At 44.2% G+C, this 22,971-nt stretch overlaps 2 protein-coding genes across 3 annotated transcripts in view; one reads left to right on the forward strand and one right to left on the reverse strand.

The window, feature by feature from the left end:
• BAALC (BAALC binder of MAP3K1 and KLF4) overlaps positions 1–22,971 on the reverse strand; it is an 81,166-nt gene that overhangs the window by 24,680 nt on the left and 33,515 nt on the right. The gene's annotated exons all lie outside the window — the stretch shown is intronic.
• On the forward strand, positions 22,601–22,808 carry LOC121498454 (40S ribosomal protein S29-like). The gene has a single exon (XM_041768402.1). It carries the CDS (start codon positions 22,601–22,603, stop codon positions 22,769–22,771), a length of 171 nt encoding a protein of 56 aa, XP_041624336.1. The 3' UTR covers positions 22,772–22,808.

Consider the following 22,971-nt stretch of genomic DNA (forward strand, 5'->3'; position numbering starts at 1 on the left):
AGAAATTAGGTGATACATCCTTACTAGATATCAGAAGTATATGTGGGTCAATCAGAATTAGGAGATTTAAGTTAATTGTATTGTTCTAATTCTTGAAATTTTAAAATCATCCAAAGCAATCAGTCAATCCTGTAGCACCTATGAGTGCCCACACTGTCTAGCACTGGACTGCTCTTAGTGGATATAAAATATTTTCCTACCTGAATTCTTCATGCTTCTGTCACTTCATTGAAAACTTAACAGTTTATTTAAAAATTACTGAAAAAGAGAGCCATGAAAAATTTAAGAAACAAAACACTGTTTCTTACCTCTCTGAGTGGCAAAAGTTAAATCTGATAATTTTCAGTGCTGAAAGGGTGAGGAATGGGTTCTCTCATATGTTGCTGGTGGGAGAGCAAATAAAACAATTTTCGGGGACAATTAGCAGAATCTATTCAAGTTTAAAATGCAAACACCATTATGAGCCAGTGATTCGAATCCTGTGGAAAACCTCTTACCACTGCACAAAGAGACCTGCTAAAGACACTATACCATTGAAACAAGTGAAATTGGAATCAACAGAGCCAATCATCAGTTGGGTAATTACTAAATAATTGTGCTTTACGTATACTATAGAATTCTATACAATTTAGAAGTATAAATATTTATACAGATAGAAGTCCATAATGTAATAATGAGTGGAATAAGGCAAGTAGAGGATAAGTATGCAAAATGACAGTTTTTATGTAGGAAAAACACTGCATTATATACATTATTATACTTTTTTGCATGGCAATACACGCCTGTGTATATATATCTTTATGTATGTATATGTGTATTTCTATGTCTACGTATATGTGTATGTATAGATGTGTGTACGTGTACACCCAACAAACCGATAACAATATCTGTCTCTGAGGAAAAGGCAAGGAACCAAGATCAGAGGGTGGTTAATAGGGCCTTATCTATAACATATCTACTTTTTAAATATATTACTTCTGAAATAAAAATGATTTTTTAAAAATAGAGCTATATCATATCCTGCCTTTTCCTTTCTTTTTTTTTTTTTTAAGATTTTATTTATTTATCCATGAGAGACATAGAGGGAGGGGCAGAGACACAGGCAGAGGGAGAAGCAGGCTCCCTGTGGGGAACCTGATGCAGAACTTGATCCCAGGACCCCAGGATCACACCCTGAGCCAAAAGTAGACACTCAACCACTGAGCCACCCAGGCACCCCATATTCTGCCTTTTCTCATTAGTCATGGCTTTGGACCCACCTAGAATATCTGGCTATTTATCTTTTAGTTATTAGATTACATTTCATCATCAAATACACTATCAAAGATAGTAATCAAATATAATGACACACAAGAACAGCACACAAGCGTTAACACATTGTTATTAGCCCACTCTACAAAGAGAGGCCAACCAGCCTACAATCAAGGGATGAGATGTGGAACTCTGTTAGGCTGGCAGACAATGTCCTGGGGCATCCTAACCGCGAATGTGGATGAACTCATGATAGATATCGGTCAGAACCCTGGGATTACTTATATTATTGAAACCAGCCAAGCTTCGTCCCCACAGAAGAGGGGATATTGTGCAGTGCTTAAAAGGGAAGACTGGGCATTGTTGATGGGAAGATAAAAGAAATGAAGGGAGACTCATATTTGTGGGCTCCTATTGAGTGCCAGCCCATGCTACCAGCTAAGGATATAAAGACAGGAAGACTCCTGAAATGACTGGTAGCTCAGAGCATGGCGTTGGAATTTCATTCCCAACTCTACTTCACTGTCACACCAATTGTATAAATAGGTGTCATGATCCCTTATTTTTTCAGAAGGGGAGACTGAAGCTCCCGGACATTGAATACTCTCCCTGAAATTCCACAGCTGGGGCCAGGGCCAGGCTTCCACCCCAGGTCTGTCAGACTCTAAAACCTTTGATTTCAATGCATTTGTGTTTACTCAGATCATAAAAAACAAACCAAGAAACCCCCAAACCTGCAATGAATCATGTTCTCCCTTTTCAAGGCTAGGTAATAATGGAGATGTATGATACCATCAAAATAAATGAAAGGCTTTTTAATTGTGGTTTAAAAGATAATCCACAGCTCAGAGGTCTTACTCCTCGGGAAAGAGCTGGTCTTTAGAATACTCAGAATCCAAGTAACTTGCCAGCAGAATCAAGTGGGTCACAAGGAGGCAGAGTCAGGGAGAGGATGAGTGTATTTAATTAAGCTACGCTGGTGCATTTTCTACCCTCTTCCAACCCTGAAATCGTTGTTCTGACAGCTGTTCAACCCTCTGGGTCACCCACTAAACATTCATCACTTGTCCTCAAACACTCAGAAGAAGACACTGCCAAGGATCATTTTCTGCACCCAACACGTCCCGTTTCAGGGGCACAGCCAGTTGGCCTTGGCCAATCTCCTCTCCAGGTGGGATCATGACTACTTGCTCTAAGATAGAAAACCATTCCAGGGAAGCACACAGTACCAGAGTGTGCAGACATTCGGTGATCCAATCAAGGGGACGAGAGAGGCCATCTGTGTATGATACAAAGAGCAGGGATCATGGCCTATGGATTCCACTCCCCACCGCACAGCCAGAACAATCTTTTAGGACTAGGCATCTGATCCTACCCCATCCCTTCACTGACTTCTCAATGCCTTTGGGATAAAGTCCCAAATCCTGACATGTCCTGCAGAGCTCTATGTGAGCAGTCCTGCCTCTCCTGGCTCCATAAGTTTATGCTCTCCCTACCATTCTCTCTATGTTCCAGCCTTATTGGACATTGAAGGCACCTCACTGCCTTTACCACACCATCTCTTCTACTTAGAATGCTCCTCCTTTGGCCTGGCTACTATTCTGCCTCAACTTAAACATGACTTCCTTGCAGAAAGAGGGCAAGGGGGCTTCCCAGACTCCTTCCTCACACTATGCTGGGTTCCCCTAGTTCTGTGCCATAGTAACTTGTACTTCTTTGGAGCATCCAGCCCTGCTGCAATTTGTTGTTCTAGGCCGCCTGTCCCACTAGCCTGGTTGCTCCATGAAGACAAGGCCCATGCCTATCTTGCTCATGACCATGTCTGGCATACATTAGGCTTTCAAGAAATATTTGTTGAAAGGGTCCTGAACCACTGAGGAGGATGCCAGAGCTAGTATCATCATCGCAAGAAGAAGCTGCCGTATAGACCTCTATGTGTTGAGTGTGTTCTCCCTTATGTGCCAAATGGCTGAATTTCCAAAGGAAGCAAGTACAAATGTGAACTGTGCTTACTGTTCTAATTATTGTGCTGTTATCAGGGAGTGAAGGAAAGAGTTCATGTAAATAGTGAAATCACCTCCAACAGACCTGTCATATGATGCAGATCACTCTCTCCATACCCGCTTCATGTTGCTGTGGCTCCCAAGGGCCCTGAATCAAGGCTGGCATCTTTCCAGGATTCAGGGCTAAATGCAAAGACAAAGGCAGTACTGTAGGTCTCCCCAGATTCCATTTCCACTTTGGGGGTTTCTGCTGCTGAAAGGAAGGATGGAATTTTGCTATGAACATCCCAGCCCTCTGAGAAAGCAGTTCTCCAACAATCTCAGCTCAGGAAAGTCTCTCTGAACCCAGCATAAGAAGGGTTGGTGACAGGGCTGGGCAATGCTTCCTGGGGACTGGCAATGGTACAGGCAAGAGGTGAGTCACACTGGACTGTCCCTTCTTCTCTCTATAGATGGCTGCACTACCGCTAGAAAGGGGAGCTTTGATGATGGGGCTCTGGAGACATGCTGAGGGCCTGACCCTTGAGCCTTTGATTCCAGGATGGAAGGTCTCCAGGCAGAACTTTGTGTAGAAAAGGAAGGACCCTCCAGCCTTTAAAACATTCCCTCCTTTTTGCTGATGCTTGAAATTCCTTACCTGGGGGACAGTATCTTTTACACCATTAGCACTAAGTTTTAAAATTTAGTTAATTCGAGGCACCTGGATGGTTCATCTGGCTAGATGCTGGTCTTCAGCTCAGGTCATGATCCCAGGGTCCTAGGATCGAGCCTCACATCGGGCTCCCTGCTCAGCCTCTCCCTCTGCCTGCTGTTCCCCCTGCTTGTGCTCTTGCTCTCTCTCTCTCTGTCAAATAAATAAATAAATAAAAATTAAAAAAAAATGTAATTGAGACACCTGGTGGCTCAGTGGTTGAGCGTCTGCTTTTGGCTCAGGTCGTGATCCCAGGGTCCTGGAAGAAAATAATGGCCGGAGAGGTTTAGTGGTTTGTCCAAAGTCCATAGCTGGCGACTGTGGAATTCTGTCTGTCTGTCCTCCAGTCCGTGCTGTACTGTGTCACCCTTTGCTTCCTCCACATAGGCCCAGAGGCTTCCAAATGTATGTGAGCGCATGCGTGCTTGCGCGCGCGTGTGTGTGTGTGTGTGTGTGTGTGTGTGTGTGTGTGTGTGTGTGTGTGAGGCTCAGGGCCAAACACCCAGTAAGAAGTCACCTTCTGAACTTGAAGCTAAAGAGAATCAACTTCAAACAGGTTAGAACAGGGACGTCTGGGTGGCTCAGTGGTTAAGCATCTGCCTTTGGCTCAGGTCGTGATCCCGGGGTCCCGGGATCAAGTCCCACCTAGGGTTCCCTGCAGGGAGCCTGCTTCTCCCTCTACCTGTGTCTCTGCCTCTCTCTGTGTCTCTCGTGAATAAAAAATCTTTTTAAAAATGTAGTTAATTCCAGGAGAGAGATATGGTAACTTAAATTTACTTCTTACCCTTTCTCTCAAATTCTTGTTTGCTAGAATGATCTCACAGGTGCTTCTGGGTTTAAGAATCCTTATTAAAAACAAAACAGTGGAAAAGCAGTCAAAGGAAACAGAAACATTAAGTTGATTTACTTAATAGGGTTTAGGTGGAGAAGGAGCAGGAAGCAGAAGAGAGGTATTGGGGACAGAAGGAGAAATGAGAGAGGGAGAGAAGTCACTGCCTGGTTTGTATAAAAAAAAATGTCTGAGAGAGGATTTCAAAAAGGTTTTGTTATGCACCAAAAGTAAACTTTCAAAACCCTGCCATTTGTGCCAATGTGGCTAAACCTGGAGGGCATTATGCTAAATGGAATAAACCAGACAGAGAAAGACAAATAGTATCATTTCTATGTGGAATCTGGTGGGGGGAAAAAGGCAGGAAAAGTGGCTGCCAGGGGCTGGGAGTGGGAGAAAGAGGAAGGGTTGGTAGAGGACACAAACTTTCAGCTGTAAGGTGAGCCTGAGGATCTAATGTATATCGTGGTGACTGCAGTTGATAAGACTGGACTGTGTCATTGAGATTTGCTAAGACTCTAGCGCTTGAGTGTTCTCGCACACAAACGAAGGGTAAATATGTGAGGTGAGGAATGGGCTAATTAATTCAATGGTGGGATCCTTTCATAATGGATATCAAATCACATTGAAGACTCTAAATGTCTTTTTTTAATATATTTTATTTATATATTTGAAAGAGAGAACAGGAGGTGGGGGAGGAGCAGAGGGAAGGAGGGAGCAGGGAGCTCCCTGAGCAGGGAGCCTGACGTGGGGCTCAATCCCAGGACCCTGAGATCATGACCTGAGCTGAAGGCAGACACTTAACCGACTAAGCCACCCAGGTGCCCCTCCTGCATCTTTTCGATGTGCCAGGCTCTGTTTTAGGGCTAGGGATATAGCAGTGAAGGAGAGAGGCTCCACCTTTGCCCTTTGGCAGTGATAACTGGGATGTGGGGAAGAGAGATGGCCAATGGCCATTGCTGATGACACAGTACAACCAGGTCAAAGAAGGGCAGAAGTCAAATCATGGGTAGCCATATGTACCTTATTAAGGAGTTTGGATGGCGTCCTGTGGGCAGTGGCAGCCTTGGAACAGTGTAGGGGATCCAGGTGAAGGACTCAAGCCTGGAGGCAGGGATTCCAGTAAAAAGAGCCTTGCCTTTGGGGATCTGCCTCCTAGAGCTTCCCTTCACCATCTGAATGCATTTTTGAGATGATTATCTTCCCAGCTGCACTCACCAAATTGGAAACCACTCTCAGAAGGCTGTGACTGGTAATCAAGCCACTTCAGAAAGACGGCTTTTGCCAAAACACACATCTGACAAGTGCAATAGAGTATTTAGAGAGAAAGAGGGGAAAAAAGAGGAAATTAATAGCAAATTAATAGGATAATCATCTGTAACCACAATCTAGATGAAAAGGATTTCGGTAACAATTTCAAAAGGTTGAATGGAATTAAGCTCGAGAACCTACTCACTACATAGCTCACTATCAGTGTTTAAGGAATTGGCAATACCCAAAATCTCTTCTGTAGCAGTCTCGGAAGACGGAGATGCGGTGGGCTTTCTATAGGAAGCATACATTTAAAAACTCCAAATGGGCCAATTTGATTTTGTATTTCTGAAATGCAGTAACTTGCTCTTAGATCCTGTGTGTGCAGCTTTCCCCAGATAAAAGCAGGAATAAGCTTATTTTTTTCTCCTAAGAAGTCAAGTTCAAGCTGCCCCCTTTCAACAAGTTCCTGCAAGTTTCTGGGACTAGGTGCAGTTGCCTTTGTTTAAATCATGTTACTATTCTTGGTATTTACAGGAGGAGGTGGCTTTTGCAATGATGCTTGGACAGCATCTGTAAAGTCAGTAACCTGTTTGTGTAACCTGATCCTACCCTAAATGCACAGATTCCATTCTGAAACTGTTTTTGCTTAGTTCAACATCCTAGAACCAGGGGATGTGAAGACAGAAAAATCAAAATTCCTTCCAGGGATTTTTCTCCAAGGGAGTTTTTCTTCAGTGTAAAACAATAGCAAAATGGATTTTTCTTTAGCTTTCCCATTCAAAATATCTGGCTCAGACTTCAGGGATGTTTGTGAAGGTAGTTCGCCCTGTGGAAAAGTTCAAGAATCCTAAGTTTACACAAGGACACCACAGATGCAGTACTGGGACTGGCTTACTCAGGCCCCACACTACTAATCCACATGGCTTTGTAGTTTCTGTTCAAAAAAATGGTACCTGGTGATTGAAGCATCACTGAGAAGATGGCCACTTATCTAAAAATCTTGTTCCCTAGTAATACATTCCTCTCCCAGAGACTATGTCTGTCTTCACTTGTGTAGTTCACATTGGATACCCAGCGCTCCGTTCTGTTTATCTTATCTATTGCATTCGCTGAATCCCAACCCATGCCAGACATTCCACCAGGGTGAGTCACAGAGGCATACTTGACCCTGTAAGTATCACCTCTAGTGAGAGATTCAGAAACAGAAATCAGGGTGCCTGGGTGGCTCAGTACTTGAGTGTCTGCCTTTGGCTTAGATCATGATCCCGGGGTCCTGGGATCAAGTCCTGTGTCAAGCTGGAGCCTGCTTCTCCCCCTGCCTATGTCTCTGCCTCTTTCTCTGTGTCTCTCATGAATAAATAAATAAAATCTTTAAAAAAAAAGAGAGAGAGAAGCATAAATCAATGCAGTCCATATAAATCAAGTCATCCTTGTGGTCCTGTCTCAGAATGCCATTGTACTGAAGAAAACAACACTCAACACTCATAAGTTATTAGAAAGTAATCTAAATCCTTTATTTGCTTTTCTTATAGAAAAGCAAAGGGAGTTCCACTCATAATCCACTGCAACAATTTGTACTATCCCTAAAAAATATTGAATTAGTAATCTGGAAAATGAAATTATGGGCATAATGAAGATAAGATAAAAAGCTCAAAGACACAGAAAATGACAGATTAAAGAGGATGAGGCTGGAGGAAGGAAAATTGGTGAGGACCACTACATTCTCTAGAGGCCAGAGGTGATGAGGGAACGATGGAATGGGGAACAGAATGTGTTCAAGAGATGAGAGAAGAGAGGACGAGATGGAGACAGAGATGTTGGTGGTCCTGCAGAACCAGCTACAGCCTAACTTTTCCACTTGGAAGTCCCTCAAGTCACTTTAGACTCAGTATGCTCACCTAAATGTATTACCTTCAATCTGGTTCTCCTGCTTGACTCTCTCATCTAGGTCAGACATGCCACCAACATTCTAGCCTCTGGCCTTAAAAACATGTCAGTTATTTCCTTTCTCTTTTCCTTCATTCCCTATGATCAAGTCTGACCCTAAACCCTGTTACTTCTTCGACACATCTTCCATATAGCTCTTTGCCCTCCATTTATGCTCCCATTGGAGAGGGCCAATGCACCTCACTTCTAGATTATTATGGTAGTCTACAGCTGGCCTCTATTCCAGCCTCTCTCCACTGTCTGGAATATCCACAGCATGATAGGAGATGAATCCTTCCCAAACATGGCTTTCTTCCTCATTGCATCACATCCAAACACCTGTGCCCGACTTTCAAGTGCTCCATCAAATAGGCTCAATGTAACTATCTGGGCTTGGTTCTAATTACACACCTTATCCTCCTGGTAGACTAGTGTCCTTTGTGCCCCCCCATAAGTGCCAGGCTTGTGCTCTCTTGGGTGTTCCTGCTCAGGATGACCTCCTACCTGCAGTGTTCTTCCTCCCTCCTTCCTCTTTCCAACCGGGTAAGGGACTACACTGATCTCCCCTAGGAGATTGCAGTCAACATCACACAAAGTAGTGCTAAATGATTCCTGCTTGTTCCAAGTGTTCAGGTTTTCTCTCTTCAGCAAGGCCATTCATTTTTACAGGAATAAAATCTATTACTTTGCGCAGCTACTTCTACTACCCTGGGAAGAAGAAAGATCTCCAGGGAGCTTTGGCATTTTGGTTTTTGCTCTCATTTACCTATATTATTCTCAAATGGAGCGTGGGGAAATAAAACAATAACTTGTGACCAATTCATATAATTTGTCCTTAATTCCTTTTTTTAAAAAAGATTTTATTTATTTATTCATGAGAGACAGAGAGAGAGAGAAAGAGAGAGAGAGAGAGAGGTAGAGACACGGGCAGAGAGAGAAGCAGGCTCCACGCGGGAAGCCCGACATGGGACTCGATACCGGGTCTCCAGGATCACGCCCCGGGCTGCAGGCGGCACCAAACCGCTGTGCCACCGGGGCTGCTCCTTAATTCCTTTTTAAAAAGGTTTTATTTATGTATGTATTCATGAGAGAGAGAGAGAGAGAGGCAGAGGGAGCAGCAGCCCGATATGGGGATTGATCCCAGGAGCTGGGGATCATGACCTGAGCCAAAGGCAGAAGCTCAACCACTGAGCCACCCAGGCGTCCCTCCTTAATTCATTTTTTATTATTAAATGATATATTTTATTTAAAGTGAAATTATAAGGCAGGTTCAAGTCTTATAACCTCTTGGCAAACATGAATATCATCATCTCTACAAACTGTAATGAATACTTGTTTTTCATCAGAGATTTTTAACGGTTCTAAAAATGAGCAGAAGGGAGTTTCTATTTATAAAGAGCCCATGGCATGTAAGACACTGAATTGGGTGCTTTTTTAAAGCCTCACTACTATCTTGAGATAACCATAAAAGCATTTTTATCCTTAAAAATAGTTTACTTAAAAATTATGCTTAAAAAAAGTACTTGGATATGAAGCTAAAGAAATGCACTTTAAAGTCTAATGGAAATTAAAAGTACTTTAATTGCCACATTTTGACTTTACAAAGAAAATAATGAAATGTTGTTTTAGAAAGTTATCTATTGAAATAAAGATGCGAATTTCTTAAGAAGTTTTAGGAAAAATCTAAAACATGAACAAATTAAGATATAGAAAATATAAGTACTCATCGTAGTTAAATACATCTTGGCATATCATCAAGTTTGTCTCTTTCCCAGTAGATATGAATCTGGGAACTGCACAGTGGGTCGGTGGGCCTGTGGCAGTGGGCTGACTGCTACGAGGGAAGACCTTTTCCAAGGATAGAGCCCACACAGAAGAATGGGCTTAAAAGGAGAGGACCCAGCCCACTTCAAACCAATACAGTCCCTTGTTTTTGCTTAGAGTTTGTTTGTTTGTTTTTTGGTGGATGTTGATTTATTACTTGCCACCAAGAGTCCTAACTTACACAGGGAGTAAACCAAAGCTTTACCCTTCGGCTGTGCTCGTACAAGTTCTGTAGCACCTGGGCACGAACTCACAAGAAATCCTCTTATTTGTGCTAAAGCTGGAATCTGCACTGGAGTCCAGAAACAGCAGGACAAACTAGTGGGAGCCAGTGGCATATTTGCCTTACGGCCTAAAAAGCCTCCCAAAAATAACTTGCCTAAGGGAAGAGGAGCCAGGCCCAGCAGGCTTAACCCAGTAAGAAGAGCCAAGCCTCAAGGTCAGAGGAAGGAACAATTTTAAGGACAATCAGTACTTATCCTTAAGATCTGTCTGCTGTTCACAACCTGACCCCACAGAAAGGACATGGGCCATAAGCAAAAATTCAGAAAGCTGCTTTTCAAAAAATTATCTAAGACAGAGGGGTACATGCAACAGTATGTGGGGGCCCCTCTAAAATTACAGCATAACACAAAGTGAGGAGCAAGGTTTTCTTTCCTACTTTATAACTCTGCTTTTCCTGAATATCCTGGCTGTAGAGCAGGGTTTCTCAACCTCAGCACTATTGACTTTTGGGGACAGATCGTTCTTTGTTGTGGGGCACTGTCCAGAGCATCGTGGGTTGTTTGGCAGCACCCCTGATCTCTACCCACTAGATGCGCAGAGCACCTGCCCCCCCTGCTGTGACAACCCAAAATGTCCCCCTACTTGCCAGCTGTCCCCTAGGGAGAGAAACTGCCTGTCTGGGAACAACTGCTTTAGAATATTAGTAGTCCTGGCACTAGCAAAGGGGGGCTTCAGAGCATACTGAACATAGCGGTGATGCCCAGCCACAAAAAGAAATGTGCCTGGAAAATAGACCAGTGCCCTGGGTGTGTGGCCAGGGAGGGAGTGGGGACGGTGAGCAAGGAGGCAGTCTCCAAAGCAGGATGTTAAAAGACAAAAAGCAAAGACAGACCCCCCACCACCACCAATAGTAGCAGAAAACCAGCTGGCCCCATCTCATTTGTGAGACACACCCCAGGGACCCCTGAACTACTTTGATAAACTGCAAAAGAGCAGGGTTCCTGAGAGAACATGTAGTGGCAAGAAACAGTGCCACAGGCTCTTTGCTTTTCAGAGGAAACTATTTGTACCCAAAGGCCAGTGAGACCTGAGGATATACGATTAAATTTGGAAAAATCCCATAACTCTGAACCTTGTCAAATAGCTTAGCTCACAATTACCTACTACTATTCTCTCTGTCAGAAGTAAATTTACCCACAGCCACAGGGGGATAGATTCCAGATTCGACTTCTGGGGCTGAGGCCTCCCGGTATGTGTACCAGGAGACAGAGAAAGTGGAGAGGTACCTTCAGGGCAAATTTGATCAAGAATCTCCAGGATAGCAGGAAGATTAGCTTGGGTGAATAGGAGGCTTTGAGGCAGACATGGAAATAATCCCTGTGGGCAATAGAAGCCGAGTTTGATGACAAGAAACAAAACCTTAGGAATTTCCAGAAGGAACGAGATTCATTTATTCACCAGTTTTCTTAACCTCTACGTCTGGTGCTGAGAATAGGCTTCGCCACCAGAGATAGAGATAACTGGGGTCCAATCCTTTCACTGTCCCCTTCCTAGTTGTTAAATGATCTTAGGCAAGTCACTTTTCAAAGTCTCAGTTTCCTCATCTAATAAAGTAGCAAGAACAGGCCTGACAGTAGGTGCCTTGCCCCACACAGCTGACCTTCCACAAAGGGAAGCAGTAAATAACCCCTGGACATTGGCTTGGCAGCCTCTGGAGCAGGCCCTGGGGGCCACAGATGAATGAGGCTTGGCCCCTGGGCTGAAGGGGCTTGACATCTCATTCTTCAGTCCCATTCAACAAATATTTAATTTGTGTGCAAGTACAGGACTGGGTGTGCGGGCTACAGTAAGGACTAATGCAAGACCCTGGCAACAGAAGACATTTCATACAAAAAAACAAAAAACAAAAGGAGGGGCGCCTGGGTGGCTATCGTTTTGGTGTCTGCTTTGGCTCGAGTCGTGATCTTAGGGTCCTGGGACTGAGCCCCATGTTCTCCTCTCCTCCGCACTCATGTTCTCTCTATCTCTGTTGCTAACTCTGTATCTCTCAAATAAATAAATAAAATCTTAAAAAACAAAAAAAGAAATGGAAAGTGGGCCCCATTCTGTAGGCATATACTAAATGGGAAAGGAGATGAATTGTTGAACGCACGGCCTCCGTGGTGGCTACCTCCACAGTACCTTGTATTTTAAGTTCAAAGCCCTTGGCACATTTGAGACTATCTAATTAATGACTTGGTTATGTTTGTCTCCGGGGTAGGAGGATAAGCCCTATGAGGATAAGGACTGCGTCTGATTTTTTTCTCCATTATAACTCCATCAGCACTTAGAAAATACTCTGAAATAATGAATATCTTGAATTCCAAACAACACATTTCTGTTTCTGAAATTATGGTATATTTTTAAATTGATGTGCGTATTTAATTTGCTCAGTGTTTTCTTCCTCTTAAAAACTGTTATTAAAATGACCTCATGGGGATCCCTGGGTGGCTCAGCGATTTGGTGCCTGCCTTCAGCCCAGGGTGTGATCCTGGAGTCCCGGGATCGAGTCCCACATCAGGCTCCTTATGGAGCCTGCTTCTCCCTCTGTCTGTGTCTCTGCCTCTCTCTCTCTCTCTGTGTGTCTCTCATGAATAAATAAATAAAATCTTAAAAAAAATAAAATAAAATGATCTCACAACCTGCAAAGTTTTGAGAATTGCAGAAAGGTGTTTTCTAGCCAACTGAATGATGCCAGTGGGGACTGATGTTTAAACTGCCCTGTCTGTTCTTCTCCTTTAAGTGATGAGGGATGGGTTTCCATTCGGTTCTAATGGAAAAGAGAATTCAGGGATTGAGATGCCCTATCATTCAACCATATCTAAGAAAGGCACTATTTGCCATAGGTGGATTTGGGAAGGACACAGAAACACAAATTTAAGTCAGCTACACCTAATAAAACAAACCACTCGGTAAGCATATATGGTACCTAAGGAATTGGATTACCTAACTATTCCCTGGAGGTAAGACAGCTTTCATAGAAATGCAGCTAACCTTCCAGAACAGAGGCCCAGCAGGGTAGGGTACACACCTGGCTTTTGATGGAGGGCATGCCACTTATGAGATAGTAGTATAGGCTAGTTGGATGGGAAGACATTGACATAAAGAATAATGCTTTATAAGGCAAAAAGATAGTCTTTAATAGATGGTGTTGGTAAAACTAGATACTCATATGCTAAGAATGAAACTGGACCCCTGCCTTACACTAACTCACATGAATTAACTCGAAATAGATTAAAGACTTCAGTGTAAAACCTGAAACCGTGAAACTCCTGCAAGAAAACATAGGACTGAATCTCCTTGACATGGGTCTTGGCAATGATTTCTTGGATTTAGCATCCAAAGCATAAATAATAAAAACAAAAATAAATAACTGAGACTACATCATACTAAAACCTTCTGTACAGCAAAGGAAGTATTAGTATCTGAAATTGCATACTGTGGATGGGAGAAAATATTTGCAAATCATGTATCTGATAGGAGCTAATAAAGGGGGCTAGTAAAAAAACCCAAACAACCGAATCACAAAAAAAAATGGTCAAATAACCTATCTAGACATTTTTCTGAAAATAACAGAGGACCAATAGATATGTGAAAGGGTGCTCAACATCACTCATCATCAGGGAAATGCACATAAAAACCATAATGAGATATCACTTCACGCCTTTTAGAATGGTTAGTATCAGGAAGAGAAGGGACAACAAGTGCTGGCATGGGGGTGAAGGAAAGGGAGCCCCATCACACACTGTTGGTGAGGATGTAAATTGGTGCAGCCACCATGGAAAACAGTATAGAGCTTCCTCAAAAAATTAAAATTAGGACTACCATATGATCCAGCAATTTCACTTCTGGGTATATAACTGAAGGAAAGGAAATTACTATCTTGAAGAGATATCTGCACCCCTTGTTCACTGCAACATTATTTACAATGGCCAAGACACGGAAACAACCTAAGCATCCATCTATGGATGAATGGATAAAGAAAATATGGTGCGGGCAGCCCTGGTGGCTCAGCGGGTTTAGTGCCACCTCCAGCCCGGGGTGTGATCCCAGAGACCCGGGATCGAGTCCCACATCAGGCTCCCTGCATGGAGCCTGCTTCTCCCTCTGCCTGTGTCTCTGCCTCTCTCTCTCTGTCTCTATGAATAAATAAATAAAATGTTAATAAATAAATAAATACATCTTAAAAAAAGAAAATATGGTGCATATATGCACAATGGAATATTAGCCACAAAAAGAAAGACATCCTACCATTGTCAATAACATGGATGAATTCTGAGAGCATTATATTAAATAAGTTAGAGAAAGACAAATACTGTATGATCTCATTTATATGTGGAATCTAAAATGAACAAACAAAAAACAGAACACCCAGAAATGGGGGTGGAGGTGGGGGATGGGGGTGGGGATGGGGGTGTGAATGTGGTCAAGCTTCCAATTATAAGTTCTGGGGATCTAATATACAGCTTGGTGACTATACTTAAAAATACTGTCTTACATACTTGAAAATTGCTAAGAGTACATCACAAAAGTTCTCACCACACAGAAAAAGGTAACTATATGAGGTGATGGAGGTGTTAACTAATCTCACTATGGTAATCATTTCACAATATATGCATATATCAAATTGTAATGTTTTATACCTTAAACTTACACAGTGGTGCATGTTAATTATATCTCAATAAAGCTACAAAAATAATTAATTGTAGCACTTTATCAATACCATTGAGGTCAAACCCTTAGGTTTAAAAGTAACTTTCAGATACACTGTAATTTTTTTTTTCACAAATGCCCTGGAAAGTATTAGTATACTTATTATACTTAGTAATAAACTTAGTATATTTGTATAGTGGATTGTGTCTTCCAAAATTCAAATGCTATAGTCCTAATCCCCAGGACCTCAGAATGGGACTTTATTTGGAGATGGTTGCAGATGAAATTAGTTAGGATGAGATCTTTGGGGTGGGCCCTGATCCAAGACAACTGGTGTCCTTTATAAAAAAGGAAAATTTGGACACAGATGCATGCACATAAGGAGAAACAACATGAAGGCAGCGATTGGGGTGATGCTGTTACAAACCAAAAAACCCTAAAAATTGCCAGCAAGCCATCAGAGCAAGAAGAAAGGCAGGGGACAGGTTCTCCCTCACAGTCCATGAGGGAATCAACTCTGCCAATGCCATGAGCTCGGACTTGCAGCCTCCAGAATTGGGAGGGAACAGATTCCTGCTGAGGTAAGCCCCCCCAGTCTGTGGTACTTGTTAAGGGGCCCTAGGAAACTCACACACTCAGTAACCAAAACGAAGAGACTAACAGGAATCACTGGTGGTGGCAGGGGACTGAATCCCTTATAGTTTGCTTTCCCATTCCCCCAGATCACACACTGGCTTATCCCTGGCCAGTTCCTTGGGGTCTCGTAACTTTGAGGCCCGAGGTACAGCCCTGTGTGTTGCTCTCAAGCACAGGTGTCTTTTTTTCTAGGAAGGAAGGAAGCTAATATAGGAGCAGGAAAGGTATAGACAAATGTCAGATTTTGATAAATGAGACACATGTGTGAAAACTTTAGGATAACCACAAGGATAGAAAGAGAATGTAAAAATTCCAAGCTAGAACTGGGAGAAAAACTGGAAAACAGAGGAAAAGAAATAGAAAAGCTGGGAGGAGAAAGCTCGGGAGAATTTTGTGCTTGCTATAACCCACCCTGAGTGCGGGGGTGGGGGCCGCAGGCCCTGAAGGCTCATGGTGGGTGAGGAGACTAACAAGAGAAGAGGCCAGCAGGGATGGAGTCAAATGATCCACGTGCAGTAACCGGGGCCGGGCGAGGTATAGAATCCTGGCTGTGCCAGAGAGCTGATCCGCTGCAAGAGAGCACATCGGGCCGAAGGCTGCCTGGTGAGGACAGAATCAGAGCACAAGGAGTTAGAGGTTTAGGGGCTGTTGCACCAGGCTTGGGAGTGGTGAAGCCACGGCTAGGAAGACTGTTCTAGCCTCCATCGTGACCCTTGTGCCTTCACAGAGGGCTGGATAAACAGCGGAGACATTCTTAGGACTCAGTCTCGCCCTTGATCATACTCCAGAGGTACCCCTGCATCAGGCGAGTTACAGACCAGCTGAGTCAATGACCGCTCTCAGTGCTTTAGTCCATATGGGTCTCCTGAGCCAGCCCCCGATGGGCCTCTGTCATCAGCAGCTAGAGAGCCAACAAGTCCTCTTGGATGAGTCACTACCTCTGGCTGCTGCTCTCACCTATTTTTTTTTAAGGTTTTATTTATTTATTTATTAATGAGAGACACACAGAGAGGCAGAGACACAAGCAGAGGGAGAAGCAGGCTCCCTGTGGGGAGCCCGATGCGGAACTCGATCCCAGGACCCTGGGATTGCAACCTGAGCCAAAAGCAGATGCTCAACCACTGAGACACACAGGCACCCCTGCTCTAAACTATTTGAAGTTGATTCTCTTCAGCTTCAAGTTCAGAAGGTGACTTCTTACGGGGTGTTTGGCCTTGAGCCACACACACACATACACACACACACACACACGCATGGCCGCATATGCTCACATACATTTGGAAGCCTCTGGGCCTATGTGGGAGGAAGCAAAGGGAGACATGATACAGCACGGACTGGAGGACATACAGACAGAATTGCACAGTCGCCAGCTATGGACTTTGGACAAACCGCTAAACCTCTCAGAGCCAGTATTTTCTCACTTGAAAATGAAGGGCTGAATGTTGGGAAACTAAATGAGATAATGTATAAAGCACTGAGGTTACTGCCTGACACCTAGTAGGCACTTGCTAAAGGGCAGACCGCTTCCTCTGCAGCTCTGTTTGACCACATCTCTGACTACGGACATGGCATGACATGCAGAATAATGCCCAAGAGCCCCCCAGGAGGCCCACTTTTAATCCCCAGAACCTGTGATACATTAAGTTACTTGGCTTCGGAATTACGGTTGCTAATCCAATTAAGGCAGCTATTTTAAACTGACCTTTAAAATAGACGATCCTGGGATCCCTGGGTGGCGCAGCGGTTTGGCGCCTGTCTTTGGCCCAGGGCGCGATCCTGGAGACCCGGGATCGAATCCCACATCGGGCTCCCGGTGCATGGAGCCTGCTTCTCCCTCTGCCTCTCTCTCCCTCTCTCTCTGTGACTATCATAAATAAATAAAATTTAAAAAAAAATAGACGATCCTGGATTATCCAAGGGGGTCCAGTATAATCACGAGAGTCCTTAAAAGTGGAAGAGGGAGGGGATCCCTGGGTGGCTCAGCAGTTTAGCGCCCCCTTCAGCCCAGGGAGTGATCCTGGAGACCTGGGATCAAGTCCCACGTTGGGCTCCCGACATGGAGCCTGCTTCTCCCTCTGCCTCTCTCTCTCTGTCTATCATGAATAAACAAATTAATAAATCTTTTTTAAAAAAGTGGAAGAGGGAGGCAGAAGAGCAAGAAGCAAAGGGTGACGGGACTATGAAAGAGGTGTAATGTCACAGGCGTTGAAGATGCAGGAAAAGACCATAAACCAAGAAATGTGGGCAGCCTCTAGAAGCTGGGAAGGGCAAGGAATTAATTTTCCCCTAGAGCATCCAGGGAGGAGCACAGTCCTGCTGACACCTTAGCCCAGTGAGAGGAGGTCAGGCTTCTAAATTCCGGAACAGGAAGAGAATAAATTATGTTTAAGCCATTACATTTGTGGTGATTTCTTACAACAGTAACAGGAAACGAATATACCTGGTATCTCAAGGGTTTTCCCATCCTGTTTTGCAAACATAGCCAATCCAGTGACAACTGTGACTTTCATGCTTTGGACCAATCTGGGTAATTAGATGCCTTCCCAGTGGGGCAATAAGGAGTAAGGGTGGTGGGGCTGCATAGTCAGTCATCCCAACCTCTGAGTTGGAAAAGAACTGCTGGCAATTCTGTGGCAGCTGTACTCAAGCCTATATGTCTGCCTGTTGCAGGGAAAGGTGCCTGGTGACACCTGGGTCAGAGGGGCTCTCCAAGGTATGGATCACCTGGTCCTTGTCCAGTGCCTCTTCCCCAGATTCACATTTCAGTCCTACTAGATATCATTGATTTTCTGATGGCAAATTTGTGCTCTTAAAAGCCTTGGTGGCTCATACATAATCACCCACTGAGTGTCACTATCTCCCTTTACAGCACAGAATGAGGTAAAGAACAAGAAAAACCATGTGGGCATAACAGTGGATGAAGCGGCACTTTGCAGAGTTCACCTCAAAGGCGAGTATAAATAGTCAAATGTTCTAGCATTTCATGGATCTAAACAATAGCATACTGGGAAGGGAGCTGACTGGAGCCTCACAAAACAGCCTCAGAAAAATGTGGTTGCAGTGTAGATGTTTGGCGATTGCAGATGAAGAAACGTGGAATTCTTTAATGGTAATCAATTCTGTGGCAAACCAAAGTGGGATATGAGATTGCAAAGGATGCAAAATGAGGAGGATGCAAGGAGAAAAGGCTCTGGAAGAAACAGTACCTCACCCCAAATCTTTGTGAGGAGGAATCAGGAGTCGGCCCCAGAATAACACTGCAAAATCCAGCAGGTATATGAAGTATGGTCACAGGTATTCATGTTTAGCAAACAGCGTTTATTTTATAGCATAGGTTTTTGGAGGTTCTCAGCTTCCCTTTGTTGCAAAGTCCCAGGTTAACCCAATACCAAGCGGGCCCTCTCCCCAGTGCACAGCAGCACAGAGCAGTGTCCGAACAAGCTTCATCCTGGTCTGGTGGGCCACGCCTCACAGCAATGGGACAAAGCATGAGAGCAATGTGACCTTCCAAGCAGCAGAGAGACCATTCCTCTTTGCTTGTTTGTTTGTTTGTTTGTTTTTGAGACCACCATTCCTAAAGGGTCTGAATTTTGGCTCTTTCAGTTACTCTGTGGGACCTTCCAGCAACTTGCTTATCTTGTTAACCGTTTTCTCATCTATGAAACGAGTATATGATAGCACCTACTTCATAGTATGGCTGTGAGAATCCAATGAAATAATCCATACAGTGTGCTTGAATTGGCCCATAGGAAGTGCCAAGAAATGTTAGTATTTGTATTAGCTACTATGAACCAAATTCTCATTTATTCTGTTATGGCTATTAGGTCCAAATCCACAGCAGCTGTGGCCTTTAGGTCCTGGGAAATCAATATACCCTAAGATGGATAGATACCATTTAGCCACAGCACATGGGAATTTTGTTAGCAGCAGGGAGTTACCACAAACCACTCATACAACTCCCACGACACGGCCTGACCCACCCAGGAAAATTTTGCAAAGGTTAATGCTCTAAAATGACAACTTCCCACTGACTGATTCCTGCCTTTTCCACCCCCACAGCATAACCAACCCACTTCCGTAAGACAGGGAGGGACCCTTACACGGGAGCCTAAACCTTCTATCCCAAGGAGAGGAAAACCAACTCACTTCCCCTTTTCCCCTATTAAGCTTTGTTTTGGGGGATGTGGTTACTGAGGCTTATCAGGGTTTTCTACTCTGAGCATCCAGAAAGGAAAGGAAAGTAGAAAAACCATTACATAGATGCTTGGTCAGTCAGAGCCTAAAGAAGTTGGACCAATAAAAATCTGGGGATGCGAAAATCTCCGTCTTGACTCATTTGCCGTACTTTTTTTTTTTAAGATTATAGTTGTTTATTCATGAGTGACAGAGGAAGAAAGAGGCAGAAGAAGAGGGAAAAGATGTGGGACTTGATCCCAGGACCTGAGCCGAAGGCAGACGCTTAACCGCCTGAGCCACCCAGGTGCCCTGCAGTGCTATCTTTACCTTCATATAATCCCTGCAATTCCACCTCAGCATATTTTCCTTCTTTGTGGAAAGAATTCTCATCCAGGAAAGCTTGCTGAACGCCAGAGAACTTCCAGGCAGCGCCTCACCTTGCACCCCTCCCGCTTCCCTGTTCCATCTGAGCCCTTCCTAACCCCCCCCCCCCCAACGGGTGCCTATTTCCCACTTTACCTCTCGCTGACCCTGCAGTTATCAGCGAGGAAGGAGGCAAGGGCTGAGGGTGGAGCCTCCTTCCTTTAGCGGCTACAATGTGAGAGGCTGATGCTCTGCGTGTAAAATACCTCGGAAGCAGCCCCCTGCCAGCCCCGGGCCCCCTCCTCGCCAGGTTCTCGTTCGGAGCTTAGCATCCAAGGCGGGTTCCAGGGGCGGTTTCCTCCCGTGCTCGCCGCCGTGTGGGCCCTGGTGCAGCAGCACGAGGCTCCCAGATTCAGATTCCTGTGCAGGCAGCTCCCTGCGGGCCCACCATGGGCAGGAGCAACCAGCCATCGCCGCGCCCTGAACGCTGTGCTTTGACCGCATTTGCATCCTCCTGGCCTCCAGCTGTCCTCGGCTTCCATCCAGGGATGGCCTTCCTCCCACTAGCCCACCCTGTCCTACCTTTGGCTTCCTCTCTTTGCTGTAAACCTGCTCCCTGCTCTCCTTTGTTCTTCACGGGTCCCATTTCTGCATCCCCTCTCTCAGCATTCTTTTCTGGCTCCCAGATATCCCAGAACCTGGCCCAGGGCAGCCTTGTGGGCAGATCACTGCCAGACCTCACGTTCCCCCCGGGGCCAGAAGCAATAACTTTGGGTTCCTGTGGAGGATCTGACCACAACTCCTTGATCAGGATCTCTGAAGTGTAGGCCTCATTAGACTTTCCTAAGCCCCGAGACCCTAAGGCCATTGTGACTCTCTGCCAGCCCCCACCCACCTCAATACCACTTCCAAGACTCACAGTAATGATTTGCTCACAGCCCCATCTCCCTGGTAAGACCTCCATACTCTGAGGACAGGAACTTAAGTGTTAGTCATCATCCAAGCCTGGAGTCTAGTACAGTACCTGGCACATAATTGGTGCTCAAAAAAAATTAATGACTCCATCACCACTGCCTCAAATCCACTTTGGAACAAGAGAGGGTTTAACTGAACATACTCTGCCACAAACTAGCTCTTTGCCTTTTGGGAAGCCATCTCCCCTCACATTCCCCAGCTGTAAAATGAGGAGGTTGGACCAAGCCTAGTGAATCTCCATGGCTCTTTTTGTGCTAAATGTCTAGGACTCCTGTGCTTCTGTCCAGCACAATGGCCCTGTAATTGGTGGTTTTGTTTGTGAATAATTATCCAAAACTTGGGAATAATGCCAAAAGATGATTTATGTCCTGCAAGGAGCACTTCCTAACAAGCTTACTTAAAGGTCTTCTGGCTCTGTGGGCCCTTAGAGCCTAGCATAGTGGTTCTCAGCCAGGACGACCTTATACCACCACCACCACCACCACCCCCAAGACATCTGGAGACATTTTGGTTATTGACTGGGGAGAAGCTATTGGCATCTAGTGGATAGAGGCTAGGAATGCCTCTAAACATCCTAAAATGCATGGGGCAGCCTCCACAACAGAATTTTCAGACCCAAAATGTCAATAGTGCTGAGATTGAGAAATCCTGCTCTAGTGTGTACAACTCTGTTCACACATTTCACTGTGACCCAAGTATATTACAATTCTATGAACTGATCATGTGTGATGAGTTTCTTTTCTATCTACTAGAGAGGATAAACCCAAAATCTCTGGGGTTTCTTTTTTTGCCCCATAAAACATAATGAGTTTTGTATTTAATTTAGCAATCTTATCTCAACTTTCCTTCTTTCCACAGCCTATTTAAAAAAAAAAAGTTTCTCATATTCTTTTTCAGAGCTATTTATTTTGTTTTGTCTTTAACCTTCTATTTGAGATGAGTTGTAAGCAATAATATGCAGAGATCTGTATGTCTTTTAATGGTTTCCTCCAGAACTACAGTACAAGATCATATCCAGGATATCAACATTGATACAATCTACCCATCTTATTCAGATTTCTCAAATTTTACTTGGACTCCTTTATGTATTTGTATTTAGTCCTGTCAGTTTCATCGCATGTGTTGTTGGGCCTTGTAACCACTACCACAGTCAGTCAAGATACAGAGTAGTTTCTGGGACGCCTGAGTGACAGCGGTTGAGCGTCTGCCTTCGGTTCAGGGAATGATCCTGGAGTCCTGGGATCGAGTCCCACATCAGGCTCCCTGCATGGAGTCTGCTTCTCCCTCTGCCTATGTCTCTGCCTTTCTCTGTGTCTCTTGTGAATAAATAAATAAAATCTTAAAAAAAAAAAAGATATGAATAGTTTCATCACCATCACCACAAGGAACCCTCATGTTGCCTTTTCAATAACCACACCCTCATCTTCTCTTTTGACTGGGCTTTATCATCCTCCTACGACCCTCATTAATGAGTTAGATAGTGACACCTGCTCGCTATTTGTATGAGAATTCAGTTTTTAAATTTTGAGAAACATGCCTTGATATATTCCTTTGTCATTAGTCAAATTACCCTATTAAGTAGCAGCTCCAGGCTGAGAGCTCTGAAGACAAGCATAGACCAGATGGTTCCTAATTCCTTCACCAGAGACTGTATTAATGAAAACCATCACTCTTTGTTTGAGGAACACAGACTAACCTTGAGAAAACTACTTAACTTCCCTGCAGCTTTTGCCTCGTTGCATCTGAAAGAGCAAGATGGGTCACCAGCAGCTCTACTGGAGCCATTGGAGGAAGTTTGGCCAGGGCTCTTGTTCTTGCCGCATCTGTTCAAACCTGCACCATCTGATCCAGAAATACGGCCTCAATATGTGCCGCCAGTGTTTCTGTCAGTACGCCAAGGATATAGGCTTCATTAAGTTGGATTAAGTGAACTTCCTTGAATGGGTCATCCAAGATACCTACCTTAATGCTGACTCATTGTACATAAAATTAAAATGCTCCAATTATGAAAAAAAAAACTTTCCTACAATTCAGCTCCATCTTCTGTAAAATGGAGACAATAATGGCTCCTCTTAGAAGGAGTTCATGGAGAATTCACCTAGGCAAAACACACAAAACACTTAGAC

This window comes from Vulpes lagopus, chromosome 9 (genome assembly GCF_018345385.1).
Source record: "Vulpes lagopus strain Blue_001 chromosome 9, ASM1834538v1, whole genome shotgun sequence".
Classification (NCBI taxonomy): Eukaryota; Metazoa; Chordata; class Mammalia; order Carnivora; family Canidae; genus Vulpes; species Vulpes lagopus.